At 39.4% G+C, this 14,175-nt stretch overlaps 1 protein-coding gene across 15 annotated transcripts in view; it reads left to right on the top strand.

The window, feature by feature from the left end:
• TRIM37 (tripartite motif containing 37) overlaps positions 1–14,175 on the top strand; it is a 163,907-nt gene that overhangs the window by 76,273 nt on the left and 73,459 nt on the right. For 12 of the 15 annotated variants that reach the window (XM_073797194.1, XM_073797197.1, XM_073797198.1 and 9 more), the window contains 3 exons: positions 4,228–4,368; positions 5,051–5,245; positions 12,738–13,046. In XM_073797194.1, the coding sequence (XP_073653295.1) occupies positions 4,228–4,368; positions 5,051–5,245; positions 12,738–13,046 (645 nt within the window). The remainder of the gene's footprint in view (positions 1–4,227; positions 4,369–5,050; positions 5,246–12,737; positions 13,047–14,175) is intronic. The other 3 variants (XM_073797195.1, XM_004312070.4, XM_033848122.2) reach the window with 1 other exon arrangement.

Below are 14,175 nucleotides of genomic sequence, written 5' to 3'. Positions count from 1 at the left end.
TGTGTAACTTATGAAACACTGCAATAATACTTCTAATTTGAGAACTAAAAAGTTTTGACAGTATAATACTTTTGTAAAACAAATTGACATTGTATAAAGTTATATTACTCAAAACATCTGTTATATATTTCAGGTTAAAGATTTTTAAGGTTACTTGTTCCACAAATGTTTAATGAACACCCACTAGGTATCAGCCATTGTGTTGTTCATTGGGTTTATAAAATGAATGAGCATCCCTTTTGCAGCACTAGTCATTGCAAAACTTTGTGGTTATAAATATAGATACAGGGTGACACCAAAAATGGAAAGAACAGCTAATTGGAAATGGGTGAAAAAAGGTTTCAGAGAGAGAGAGTGATACTTGATCTTCCTCTTTAAAGATGAGCTCAGTTCATTAGGCGAACAGGGAAATAATGAGATTAAAGAGCAAAGGCATTCTAGGCAGAAGTCGCAGCATTGTCCTTTTTGGGAACTTCAGATATTTGAGAGTTTAGTTTATATGGCGGCAGGCCAGTGTGAGATTGGTAAGCAGGAACAAGATTAGGTAATGGAAAGTCTTATTTGCCAGACTATGGAGTTTGGGCTTTAAAGGTCTTTTTTTTTTTTTTTTTTTTAAATAAGTAAATAAACGTGCATTGGGTCTTTGTTGCTGCGTGCGGGCTTTTCTCTAGTTGCGGAGAGCAGGGGCTACTCTTCGTTGCGGTGTGTGGGCTTCTCATTGCGGTGGCTTCTCTTGTTGTGGAGCACGGACTCTAGGCGCATGGGCTTCAGTAGTTGTGGTACGCAGGCTCAGTAGTTGTGGCACACGGGCTTAGTTGCTCCGCGGCATGTGAGATCTTCCCGGACCAGGGCTCGAACCTGTGTCCCCTGCATTAGCAGGTGGATTCTTAACCACTGCAACATCAGGGAAGTCCCTACTAAAGGTCTTTGAAAGCGAATGTGATCAGATTTGTCTTTATAATGGAAAATGGATGAGCTAAGATTAGTTAGAAAACTACCGCGGGAATTCCCTGAGAGTCCAGTGGTTAGGACTCCATGCTTTCACTGCTGAGGGCACGGGTTCAGTCCCTGGTTGGGGAATTAAGATCCTATAAGCTGTGTGGCAGGACCAGAAAAAAGAAAGAAAGAAAAAAAAAACTACCTCAATATTCCAGGAGAGAAATTTTTAGGGCCTAAAATAAGGTAGTAGCAGACAAGGTAAAGAAGAAGAAACCTTTTGAGAGATGTTAAATAGTATCTACACAACTTGCGAGTGTCTTGCTGGATTGGTTGGAGTTGGTGGAGATGTGGGGATGATCCTTAACATTTCTAGGTTAGCCCGTACCATTACATAAGCGAATGAGTCCAGGAGCAGAAGATAGTATATTCCGTTTGATCCATGTTGGTCTTGAGAGGCCTATGGGACCCCCATGTATTGATCTCCAGACCCGTATAACTGGCTGCTTAGAAGACCACAGGTGTGCAGTCTGGTCTATTAATGTATATTGCTTTTTAAAAATAAGTATCAGAATTTTTATTCATTAGAATAAATGAATTAATTAAAAATATTATTCAAAAGTTGTATCCATAATATATAAAGAACTTTTACAAATCAATAAGAAAAAGATAAGACAACCTTTTAGTAAAAAAGACAAAAGACAAGAATAGACACTTCACGAAGGAGGCTGTCTAGGTGACCAGTACACATTTTTAAAGGTGCTCAGCCTCTTTTGTCAGAGAAACGCAAATTGTGATGTGTCCCAGTGTGGATCTCTTGAGTTTATCCTACATGAAGTTTGTTGAGTTGAGTTTTTTGGATGTTTAGATTAATAGATTTCATTATATGTGGGAAATGTTTATCCATTTTTCTTCAAATAATTTTTCTCCTCCTCTCTAATTCCCATTGGTGGGTACACTTGGTGGGGTTCCACAGGTCTCTGAGATTCTGTTCATTCTCTTTTTCAGGAAATGCCAGATAAAAACCACATTATGATACCATTGTATACCCACTGTAATGGCTAATACATTTTAAACTGGCAATATTAAATATTGAAAGCATTTGGGGAGGTGGAAACTCTCATAGCCTGCTGGTAGGAATGAAAATTGATACCACTCCTTTGGAAAACTGTTGGGCAATACGGGCTGAAGCTGAACAAACACATCCTATGGCTTTCCCAGTTCCAACAGAGTGGGAGGTGGTGTTTGCCAGTCGAATTTTACAAGATAATTTAGAGCAGCATTGTTCTTTTTCAGGTGGTTTTGTTTTCTTGTGTTTTTAATTTAAAAAATATAAATGTAATTTATAACAAAGTAAAGGATGTGAAAAACTGGAGAAGACTAGAAAGGTAGTTTGGGTCTAGACTGTGTAGAACCTTGAATGTCATTCTGATGCATCCAGGCACAGAGCTTAGGTAGATCGATGTAATATTTTAGCAGGGTTAATCTGCTTGGCTTAGGAGGAGAGGATCCGTTTTCTTTTTTATGAGGTGTTTTTGGTTTTTTTTTTTCCCGAGTGAAGTTCAAGAGTAGATATCTGCTTGTAAGTTCAGTAGCTTTATTCCTAGTAGCCAAAAGCTAAAAGCAACCCAAATTCTTTCCTAATAGTAATAAGGAAAGAAACTGGATATATTCACATTTTGGAGCCCTGCACAGAAATAATGAAAATGAATAAACTGCTGTATATAACAATATAGATGAATCTCATGAATATCATGTTGAGCAAAGAAGCAGGATATGAGTACAACTCTATCATAACATTTATGTAAAGTTCAAAAACAGGCAAAACTAATCTATGGTGTTTAACTCTGGATGGAAGTTACCTTTGAGGAGGAAGGTTAGTGAGCAATTTTAGGAGGCATGGAGGAATTTTGGGGTGCCATTAATTTGTGACCATACACTAGGCTGTATACTTATGTATGAGACAGACAGACAGACAGACACACACACACACACACACACACACACACACACAGAATGATGGCAGTGTTAGCTCTGAGAGAGGGAAACTGAAATAGATGCTAAAGTCTTTGATGCCCGTGGATGAATGTGATAGTGAGTAGAAAGGGTGGGAACATGGGAGGGAGGGAGTAGCTGAAGGGCATGAACCACAAAGGAAAGGAGTTTTTGTTCATTGGTGAGAGTAGTGACCTGGAAGAGGGGTTAGAAACAGAAGACTGTTAATGCTCCTTTCTGTACTGGGGGTCCATTTAACATGGGAGAATGAGCAACTTTTTTTTTTAAAGAAGAACTAGATATCCGGGCGGTAGATACCATACTCTGGGCTACTGAGTTTATTTACTAAACAATCAGAACCACCTGAGTAGCTTTTTGGAAAAAGGTCCTGGATCCCATTCTAATATTCTCGTTCAGTACATCTAGAGTAGGGCCAAGAATTTAAAAAATTCCTCCAACTGACTGATATGCAGCCTGATTCGGGAACTCCCTAGTAAAGGAAAAGGGCTAAGAAACAGTTTCGAGGTGGAGGGGGGATAGTTTTCTGCCTTTTAAAATAGGAGTTGCAGTGGGTACAGAGGCTGAAAGAAAAATTGGCAATGGGATAATCCTTAGAAGAGGAAGAGGATGGGGACTTCCCTGGTGGCACAGTGGTTAAGAATCCGCCTGCCAGTGCAGGGGACACGGGTTCGAGCCCTGGTCCAGGTAGATCCCACATGCCGTGGAGCTACTGAGCCTGCGCTCTAGAGCCCGCGAACCACAACTACTGAAGGCCGCGTGCCCAGAGCCCGTGCTTTGCCACAGGAGAAGGCACTGCAATGAGAAGTCCGCGCACTGCCACGAAGAGAAGACCCTGCTCGTCACAACTAGAGAAAGGCCGCGCACGGCAACGAGGACCCAATGCAGCCAAAAATAAATAAATAAAATAAATAAATTTTTTTTTTAAAAAAGGAAGAGGATGAAGAAGTAGGAGAAGGTAAGGACATAAGAATGTGAACATAGATGAAAAACATATAAGTAAATAACTGGCCTGAAGCTTCTGAATAACTAAACTTTTCTCCTAAGTTTTTCCCCCAGATCTCTTTGGAAGCACTGATGAATAGTCAGAACCTGATTATTTCATGCTATTTTTTATATTATCTACTTTAAGACTTTGCTGCATGTAACATTATTTAATGTTGTGTTTCTTTAGAATATATTTAAATAGCTTTATTTAAGGAGGTCAATTTTTTTTTTTTTTTTTTTTGCGGTACGCGGGCCTCTCACTGCTGTGGCCTCTCCCGTTGCGGAGCACAGGCTCCGGACGCACAGGCTCAGCGGCCATGGCTCACGGGCCCAGCCGCTCCGTGGCATCTTCCCAGACTGGGGCACGAACCTGTGTCCCCTGCATCGGCAGGCGGACTCTCAACCACTTCGCCACCAGGGAAGCCCAAGGAGGTCAGTTTTAACCAACATTTCCATATCTAACACTTGTTAGGCGTTGTACTAGGTGCTAGAGAGAAGTCAGATGGTTTCCTTGGCTTAAGGAGCTTATTATCAATACAGGTAATATAGAGATGACATTATTTTCAGATGTCTATATTATGCATCAGTCATTAGCAAGGTAAGTCTGAAATCTTCAAACTGTACTTCAGTATTTAATCAAACTAGAAAAAATGTCTGCCAAACCGTCATGACCTGAGCATTTTGCTGTCCAGAGACCTGGAGAAGACTTCTGCTATTTTGGTGTCTAGTTCCTTGGGATCTGTTACACCAGGGAGCTTGACTTTGATCCAAGACCACTGGGTTATGTGATATATTCTCCTTTTCCTTACCCTCATACCCCTAACCATATATACTGTACACATTGTCACCTTTTTATTTCTAGGGTTCAGGATGGGGTTGAGGATTATGCCTGAATTTTGAGTAGTAATGAGGCCAGTCATCAGCCACTGTTCTTTGTACACCTCTCTGGGCAATATGGTTTCTTCTCTGTGCTTCTTATCATGAACACCAACTCCTAAGAGGTCCATAGACAAGTATTCAAACAACATCAACCAGTTTACTTTTTCTTTCTTTCTTTCTTATTAAATTTGTCCAGTTATATAGCTTTCATTTTCTACATCTCTTTCTTTTGCAGGTAGTAACCATGGCTATATGGGTGCCAGTAGCAGAATGTCAAGAAGAGCACATTTATCCTCTGCTGCTACCAGTAGTTTATTAGACATTGATCCTTTAATATTAATACATTTGTTGGACCTTAAGGACCGGAGCAGTATGGAAAATCTGTGGGGCTTACAGCCTCGCCCGCCTGCTTCACTTTTGCAGCCCACAGGTAAAATATTAACAATAATTTCCCATTTTTCTGTGCTTCTCCAGAAGAACTCTTAAATTTGAACCCAAGTATCTTAAGTGTTGGAACATGGTATGTTTCTGTAGCAAATTGATTTTTCATTGTATGTTATAAAAATATATCAATCAAATCAATTTTTTGTTGTTATTGTTCAAAGGTGTTTTGTGCAAAAATAATGTCAAAATGCCTGTAAGAAGGTTTTTATATGATTTGCCTTTTAGATTGTGACTGATTGACCGTTTGATCCATATGAAATACAGTTGTCCTCTTTGTGAATGGACTTCAAGTTTTGCAGGCTTCATGAATACCCTAACTTCTTAGTGGAACTGTGTCTAAGTTAGAAATAGAAAAAGAAGGTTTACTTATGTTTTGATGTTTAATAGCCTAAAAATGTATACCAATTAGTATTTTTTTTTGAAAAATTATTTGTTAAAGAGGAGTGACATTTGTGTTACTGTAATACACTGTATACACATACACAATTTAAATGTATAGTCAAACCTGGACTTTTTGAAACTTTTAGACATAGGCATTTACTTTAAAATGACACATTTTAAAAACCATTTTTGTTGGAAAGCTTCCTAAAATATACTGCACATTTTTCTTTCTTTTTTTTTTTTTTTTAAGGAATATTTATTTTTTGGTTGCGTTGGGTCTTTGCTGCTGTGTGCAGGCTTTCTCTAGTTGCAGCGAGCAGGGCCTATTCTGCGTTGCAGTGCACGGCTTCTCATTGCAGTGGCTTTGCTTTGTTGTGGAGCACAGGCTCTAGGAGCACAGACTTCAGTAGTTGTGGCATGTGGGCTCAGTAGTTATGTCTCGCGGGCTCTAGAGCGCAGGCGCAGTAGTTGTGGTGCACGGGCTTAGTTGCTCCACAGAATGTGGATGCTTCCCAGACCAGGGATCGAACCTGTGTCCCCTGCATTGGCAGGCACATTCTTAACCACTGCACCACCAGGGAAGTCCCTACTGAACATTTTTCTACCTTCCTAAACAACAGTTACTATACAGATTAAATCAATAATTTACAACAGTGATTTTGATGCTTCTTTAAAGCAGCAGAACTCATTTTTCAAGTAGAATTTAAGGCAGAGTCTCAGTGTAGAAAACAGAGAAATAGAGCTGCTCTAGTGGGGGATAGATCAGAGCTTGGATTATTTAGGCCTCTTTTTTCCTAAGGTATACTTCCTGGAAGCCTGGGTCCTCAATCTGAGTGTCTCCAATCAGGTTATGAAACAGTTGCGTTTTATCTATGGTTGAAGTACATTTTGTATTATGCCTGTACTCTTGTAGTACTTACCACATTGTAAATAATTTTACATTTTTTTTCTGAGACATTTTTGTTTTAGAAAACTTTTTTTTTTTTTTTTTGTGGTACACAGGCCTCTCACTGTTGTGGCCTCTCCCGTTGCGGAGCACAGGCTCCAGACGCACAGGCTCAGCGGCCATGGCTCACGGACCTAGCTGCTACGTGGCATGTGGGATCTTCCCGGACCGGGGCACGAACCCGTGTCCCCTGCATTGGCAGGCGGACTCTCAACCACTGCGCCACCAGGGAAGCCCTAGAAAACTTTTAAAATATAGAAAATTGTAAAGAAGAAAATAAAAATTACACATAGTTCTTGTGATCAACAAAGAAATACCCTTAAAAAAAAACCAACTTATCACACTGGCAAAGGTTTTGCTTAAATTATAACCAGTGTTAGGGCTTCCCTGGTGGCGCAGTGGTTGAGAATCTGCCTGCCAATGCAGGGGACACGGGTTCAAGCCCTGGTCTGGGAAGATCCCACATGTCGCGGAGCAACTAGGCCCATGAGCCACAACTACTGAGCCTGCGCATCTGGAGCCTGTGCTCCGCCACAAGAGAGGCCGCAATAGTGAGAGGCCCGCGCACCGCGATGAAGAGTGGCCCCCGCTTGCCGCAGCTAGAGAAAGCCCTCGCACAGAAACGAAGACCCAACACAGCCAAAAATAAATTAATAAGTAATTAATTAAAAAAAATTATAACCAGCGTTGTTTGCAAAGACCTAGTGAAACAGACAAGTTCTGTTTCTGTAGGTAGATGTATACATTGGTTTAACAATTTTGAAGGAAAATTTTGCAGTAGGTGTAAAATACCTCTATCCTTTAATCCTGTAACTTCACTTCTAGGAATATATTCCAAAGAGAAAATAATCAGAGTTGTTGAAAATATCCAACAATTCAGTTATGGTTGAAAAATTACAGTTTTGCCATGGAATAGCATATTTTATAGACAGGTAAAATCATGTTTTTGAAAAATATTCAATGTCATCGGAAAAAAAAGAATGCAGACTACATAAACAGAGTAAGATCTTGGTTCTCTGAAAGTTTAGCTTTCTGTTAAAATTAATAATATAAATGAGATGACTTGAGTTTCAAATCCAGGTGATTAACATGCTGATGACAAGGAAGATGGGGGAAATAGTAGAGAGAAAGAGCAAGGCTTGGATTTAAACATCTTGAGTTTGACATACCAGTGGGATATCACGGTAGAGATGCCCAGTAGACAGCTAAAAATTAAGAACTGGAATACAGGCAGTTATTTGCCTAGAAGTGATACTGGCTAATTAAAACTAAGGGAGTAAGATTGCAAAGGGGTGAGTTTCAAGAAGTTTTTCAAAGAAAGGGGCTAGGGACATAATCATGGTGAACATCTATTTTTATTGAGTGTGTGGAAGATGAGTCAGATGAAGAGGCTTTGGAAAGGAGAGAGAACAGAGTCATGGAAGCCAAATGAAGATAACCTTTCTATGAGAGGATATTTAAAGGATAATGTTAGAAAAAGATCCAGCTTTCTTTTTATTAAAAAGATTGCTTGGATTTCGATGTTCATTTTTGATTCTTTGCATATTCTTTCCTTCTCAGTCTGTATACTTTCATTTCCTTTTTTTGTCATACTGCATTAGCTAGAACTTCCGGTAGAGATTAAAAAGGAGTGGTGAAAAGGTGTTCCTGATCTTGATGGGAAAGCTTCAAGTTTCTCACCATAAAGTATGATACTAGCTGTAGGTTTTCTTTTTTTATATATATAAATTTATTTTATTATTTTAAATTTTTGGCTGCGTTGGGTCTTCATTGCTGCATGCAGCCTTTCTCTAATTGTGGTGAGCAGGCGCTACTCTTCATTGCGGTGCGGTGGCTTCTCTTGTGGCGGAGCATGGGCTCTAAGTGCGCAGGCTTCAGTAGTTGTGGCACAAGGGCTCAGTAGTTGTGGCACAAGGGCTCAGCAGTTGTGGCTCGTGGGCTCTAGAGTGCAGGCTCAGCAGTTGTGGCACACGGGCTTAGTTGCTCCGCAGCATGTGGGATCTTCCCAGACCAGAGATCGAACCCGTGTCCCCTGCATTGGCAGGTGGATTCTTAACCACTGTACCACCAGGGAAGCCCTATAGGTTTACCATAGATATTCTTTATCAAGTTAAGGAAGTTCCCCTTTATTCTGAGGTCTTATTATCATGAATGGTTGTTGGATTTTGTCAAATGCTTTTTTTTGCATCTGTTGATATGATGTGATGGATTACATTAATTGATTTTCGAATGTTGAACCAGCCTTGCATACCTGGGATAAATCCCACTTGGTTGTGGTGTATGAGTTTTTAAATATGTTGTTGAATTCAGTTTGCTAATATTTTGTTGAGGGTTTCATGTTCATCAGAGATACTGATCTGTAGTTTTCTTGTAATGTCTTTGTCTGGTTTTGGTATTAGAGTAATGCTGACCTCATAGATTGAGTAAGGAAGTGTTCCCTCTGCTTCTTGCAGAGATTGTAGAGAATTTATATAATTTCTTCTTTAAATGTTTGGTAGAATTCACCAGTGGACCCATCTGGGCCAGATGCTTTCTGTTTTGGAAAGGTATCAGTTACTGATTAAATTTCTTTAATAGATGCAGGCCTATTCATATTGTATATTTCTTCTTGTGTGAGTTTTGGCAGATTGCCTTTCAAGGAATTGGTCCATTACATCTAGATTCTCAAATTTGTTGGCATAGAGTTGTTCTTAGTTTTCCTTTATTATCCTTTTGTTTCTTTCAACACATATTGAGTGAACACCTATCATGTATCAGACTCACTGCAGGTTTTTGTTCTTAACCACTGTGCCATAGAAAGAACATCGTAAGGGGCATCAGGGTTTGAACAACAGATAATGTAGCTGAACTAGATTTTAAGGTACATGTAATGGTAAATAGAAGTGGAAAGTCAAGTTGGATCTGTTCTGTGGAAGGCCTTTCATGCTTGCCTGAGGAATTTATTCATAGTGGACAGTGGGGAGCCATTGTTTTAGTTTAGGAGTAGTTTGATTCAAACTGTATTTTAGAAAGCTTGCAGGGCTGAGAAAGCTATCAGACCTGAAAATCTAATCAGGGTATAGTTGTAGAAGTTTATTTGTGGTTCCTAGTATGAGAGGACAAATTCCTACATTTCTGTGTATTTTCTCAATTATTATATGCTTAAAAATATGTGGAGCTGGGATAAGGTCTTCAGAATCTTTTGACATTATAAAAGTTGTACTTAACCTCTAGGGAACAGATTAACCTAGGCAATGTATAATTAAGATTTTACTTATAGCAAACAGTTATGCTTGTAAAGGTAGAGTTTATGGGGCTTGGCAACTAATTGTAACATGGTAAAGAGGACTCTGAAGTGGCTTAGGTGACCAGGAGAAGGGTGACAGCATTGACAGATACTGAAGTCTGGAGGAGAAGCTGTAGAGAATTGTCATTCTTGAAAGGTACAACTGAGTGATATGAAAGAAGTGTTATAGCTGAGACTCTCAGTTCTATTAACCTTATAACTTGGCAAATTCAGGAAGGCTTCTCATCTTCAGTGCAGTAAGTATCCTTAAGTTGTCAGGTTCCTTTGGTGAAATTCCATAGCACCTTACACTGTCCTGTCTTAGCACTTAACCACACAGTACTGAAGTGGATTGAGAGCCTTGTGAGGGCAAAGACCGGGTGTTCGTCTTGTTCACTGTTATATCCTCTGCATAGCACAGTGCTTAGCATTTGAAACAAACTCAGTAATTGTTTATTAACTGATTTTTCAGATGATGGAGGTTTGTTTAAGTCTGTTTTGTATTTTCCCATTTGGGCTTCCTACTTTTAAAAATTCTTGTCAGTTTCTAGTAATAATAAACCGAACCATGTGGTTTAATACAGGTTTTCATATTTAAGTCCAGGTGGATGTAGGGTGGGAGGTGGGAGCCACAAAGATTTTATTTAGCAAAACATTTTGAGTATTTTGTGCCATAGGCTGCTTGGCCTGGAATATAAAGATCACTAAGATGTAATCTCAGCCCTTAAGTTGTTCACATTCTGCATGTTTGTCTTCCTTACTGTAATGTGATAAGTACTGCAGTAGAAGTGGACTCCCTGTGCTCTACAAAATTAGGTGAGAATTGATTTGAAAGAAGGGGAGCAGCTGGTGGTTTAGGTGCCTGAAGAAGGAGACATTTCAGATTACACCTGATGAGTTTGGGTTAGTACAGCAAAGGAAAGAGGACGTGTGAAAAGGATGAAAACGAGATAGAACATGGCTGGTATGTTAGAGATGCAAACAGTTCCAAAAGGTTGGATATGTTTGGGATAGAGGCAGAAGATAAAGCCACTGAGAGTGAAGGTGGAATCAGATAATGTAGGGCCTTGTGTGCCATGCTGGTGCTTTCCTCAGTGAATCTAAGCGGGAAAGTAATATCTGATTTGGGTTTTAGAAAACAAACTGCCCTGACATCTTGGTGGACAATGGGTTGAATGGAAATGTGCTACAGAGTGTTTTCACAGACATTAAATCTTCTGAGCTTCACAACTGTCCTGTTACATGTATATTATTGTCTTCATTTTACAAATAAATAATAAGTGGACTCAGAAGTTGGAGGACTTAAAGGAAGTTACAGCAACTAAATGGTAGATCTGCAACCAAACCCTGGATTTCTAAAACCTCTCTCTTATTCTTGCTTTCAACTGCAAGTAACAAAATGCTGCTAATCGTGGCTTAACTAATAATAATAAAGGCACTTTATTATGCATATTAAGTCTGGAGGTAAGTGATTCCAGGTTCATCAGGTATTTAAAGGCAGGGCAAGGGATGGTCTTCCTGCAGTTCTCTTGCCTCTTCTGTCATGGCAATAAGATGACTGCCACAGCTTCATACATCATTTATTCACAAGAATATGTTACTAGCAGGAAAGAAAAGACTGGATGGAAAAGAGACTTATTCCGTGACGCTGGAGAGCAAAGTTATTAATATTAAGATCACTGACTTTGGAGGCAGACTCCTTCGTTTGAATTCAAGCTCCTCTACTTATTATCTGTATCACCCAACATAATAAATCTCCCTATCAGGATAGAAAATCTCTGCTTCCGCTCCCCCCAGCTTTTGGATGAAACTCTGAGTCATGTGCCCACCCTAAATGCTCAAAGAAGAATGAGCTTAGACCAGTCCTAGACTCATATCCTCTGGGGCCGAACAAAGGATGGACCTAACCGTCCAGAGCACACTGCTGCCCACCTAATACCTGAACACAATCTGGGTTCTTTTCGCATGGTAGAAGTGGGGTGATAGCTGTTGCACACACTAGGATGCTACCTTGCCCTGTTATATGGCAGTAGATTGTTACAGTGTGTAAGCAGGTTCAGCTATCATTCCGAATTGTTCTTTTGTCTACTTAGGGTACCTATTGGTCCCCTGTTTGTTGGGGGGTGTGTGTGTTATTTTTTTGGGTAGGGAACTTGGTTTCTTTTTGCTTTGTGTCAGTCATAATGTTCTTTGATTTCCAAAATATCTACCTCATTTGCTCTTCCTGCATAGAAAGTGTGTGTTTTCCTTGGTCATTTCTCTCTTCTTAATATTTGGGTGGGCGAAAAGAAATTAAAAACAACTTTAACTACTTTCTCTTGGAAGAGTGAAAGCATTGTTAGTTTAGTGGCTGCAAAGACTCAGTGACAAGGAACTAGTTTTTTATGATATTCCATGGCACTTAATAGCTATATCTACATTGGATGATAGTTCAGTAAATCAATTTTTTCAATTCAGTTAGCATATATTTTTTATATAATATGTATAGCATATTAGACTAAGTGGCTTCTAGGTTTATGTTTTTTCTGTTTTTTTTTATTGTGAACATAATAAAAGCTCAGTATAGAAAATTTGAGAAAAGTGGAAAACTATAAAGAAGAAAGCCCAGGCAGTAGGGCAGCTTTTAAAACTTTTAGAAGTAAATACATAATTCAGATTTGAGTGATTATAATGTGACCCAGATTTTAACTTTGTAGGTGTGAATAGAGTAGGATACTTGTGTCTGTCTTTATTTTCATTAATGGGATTTAATGCATGCTTTTATGTTGATACCACCTAAATCACCTTAAGTTATTTACACCTCAAATTTGCTTATAGTCACAGTATAGAATGGTTTCATGAATGTTAAAGTCTATATTAACACGACTTGTCACTTTCTCTCTGAAGCATCGTGTTCTCGAAAAGATAAAGACCAAAGGAAGCAGCAGGCAATGTGGCGAGTTCCCTCTGATTTAAAGATGCTAAAAAGACTCAAAACTCAAATAGCTGAAGTTCGATGTATGAAAACTGATGTAAAGAATACACTTCCAGAAATAAAAAGCAGCAATGCTGCTTCTGGAGACATGCCGGCAAGCCTTCTTTCTGTTGACCAGGCAGCTCTGGCTGCATGTGGAACCGAAAACTCTAGCAGATTACAGGATTTGGGAATGGAGCTCTTGGCAAGGTCATCAGTTGCCAGTTGTTACATACGAAACTGTAAGTGAAAAAGATCCTATTAGTTTTATTTCTCCATGTGTCATTTGGGAAGCTAGAGGACAGGTTATTTTCAGAATAATAATATTCAAACATCTCCCTCACAATGAATTAAGACTACAAATGCAAACAGCCTTTTCTCCCATCCAAAACTGACTCTATATTTTCTGCTGTGTAATAGAGCTAACATTTCTTGGTTGCTTATTGTATATGGGTCAGCAAACAAGACAAAATCCTTAACCTCGTGGATCTTGCATCCATGTATTCATGTGATAGGAATTGGACATTAAAATGTGTAGACAAGTAAAGATAATTTCAGTAGGTAAAAAGTGCGTGAAGGAAACAACAGAGTGAGATGGGCAGAGCAAGTGAGGTGTGTGCTATTTTAGTTAGGGTAGTCAGAAAGTCTCTCAGGAGGCAACAGTTGAACTGATATCTGAAGGTTAAGAAGGTGGCAGCCATGCAGAGATCTGGGGGAAGCATTCTTCAGGGTAAACAGAATGGAAAATGCAAAGTCCCATATAAAGGATTTGCTCTGCATGTTTGAAGGCTCGAAGGAAGACCATTTTGGCTGAACATGCTGAATTAAGCAGAGGCGAGAGTGACAGGAAATAAGTCAGAGAGGTAGGCAGGATCTAGGTCAGGTAGGTCTTATAAGACCTCAATAAGGAGTTTGAGTTTTATTCTGATTTTAGGAGAAAGTCTCTAGAGAATGAAAATCAGGGGGGTGTTTATGATCTGATAAACCTTTTTACAGAGATGACTTTCTTTGTTGTGTGAAGAAGGGTCTGAAAAGGGTTGAGAGTGGGAGTTGTGAGACCAGTAAACAGCCTGTAACAATAGCTTGTGTGAAATACGGTGACTTATTCTGGAGTTACTACACTGGGTAGGTGGGCTTGCTCATGGTCTTCCAGCCTTTCTTAATTCTCCCAAGGATGGTATATAACTAGTACTACTCTAGATACATAGGACAGAAGTTAATCTATTACATACAGTAGATATTTTAGACCAGGAAGGCTCAGTTCTTTCCCACAAACCTCGTAAGAAAGGTTTAAGGGAAAGAAAAAAACTAAGAATGATGTTTCAGTGTTTGGTCTAAGCAACTTAGTGACAGGTGGTGTCATTAATTGAG

The sequence above is a fragment of the Tursiops truncatus genome, chromosome 20 (genome assembly GCF_011762595.2).
Source record: "Tursiops truncatus isolate mTurTru1 chromosome 20, mTurTru1.mat.Y, whole genome shotgun sequence".
NCBI lineage: Eukaryota > Metazoa > Chordata > Mammalia > Artiodactyla > Delphinidae > Tursiops > Tursiops truncatus.
Note: the sequence above shows the minus strand (reverse complement) of the source record. Positions and strands in the feature narration are given on the sequence as shown.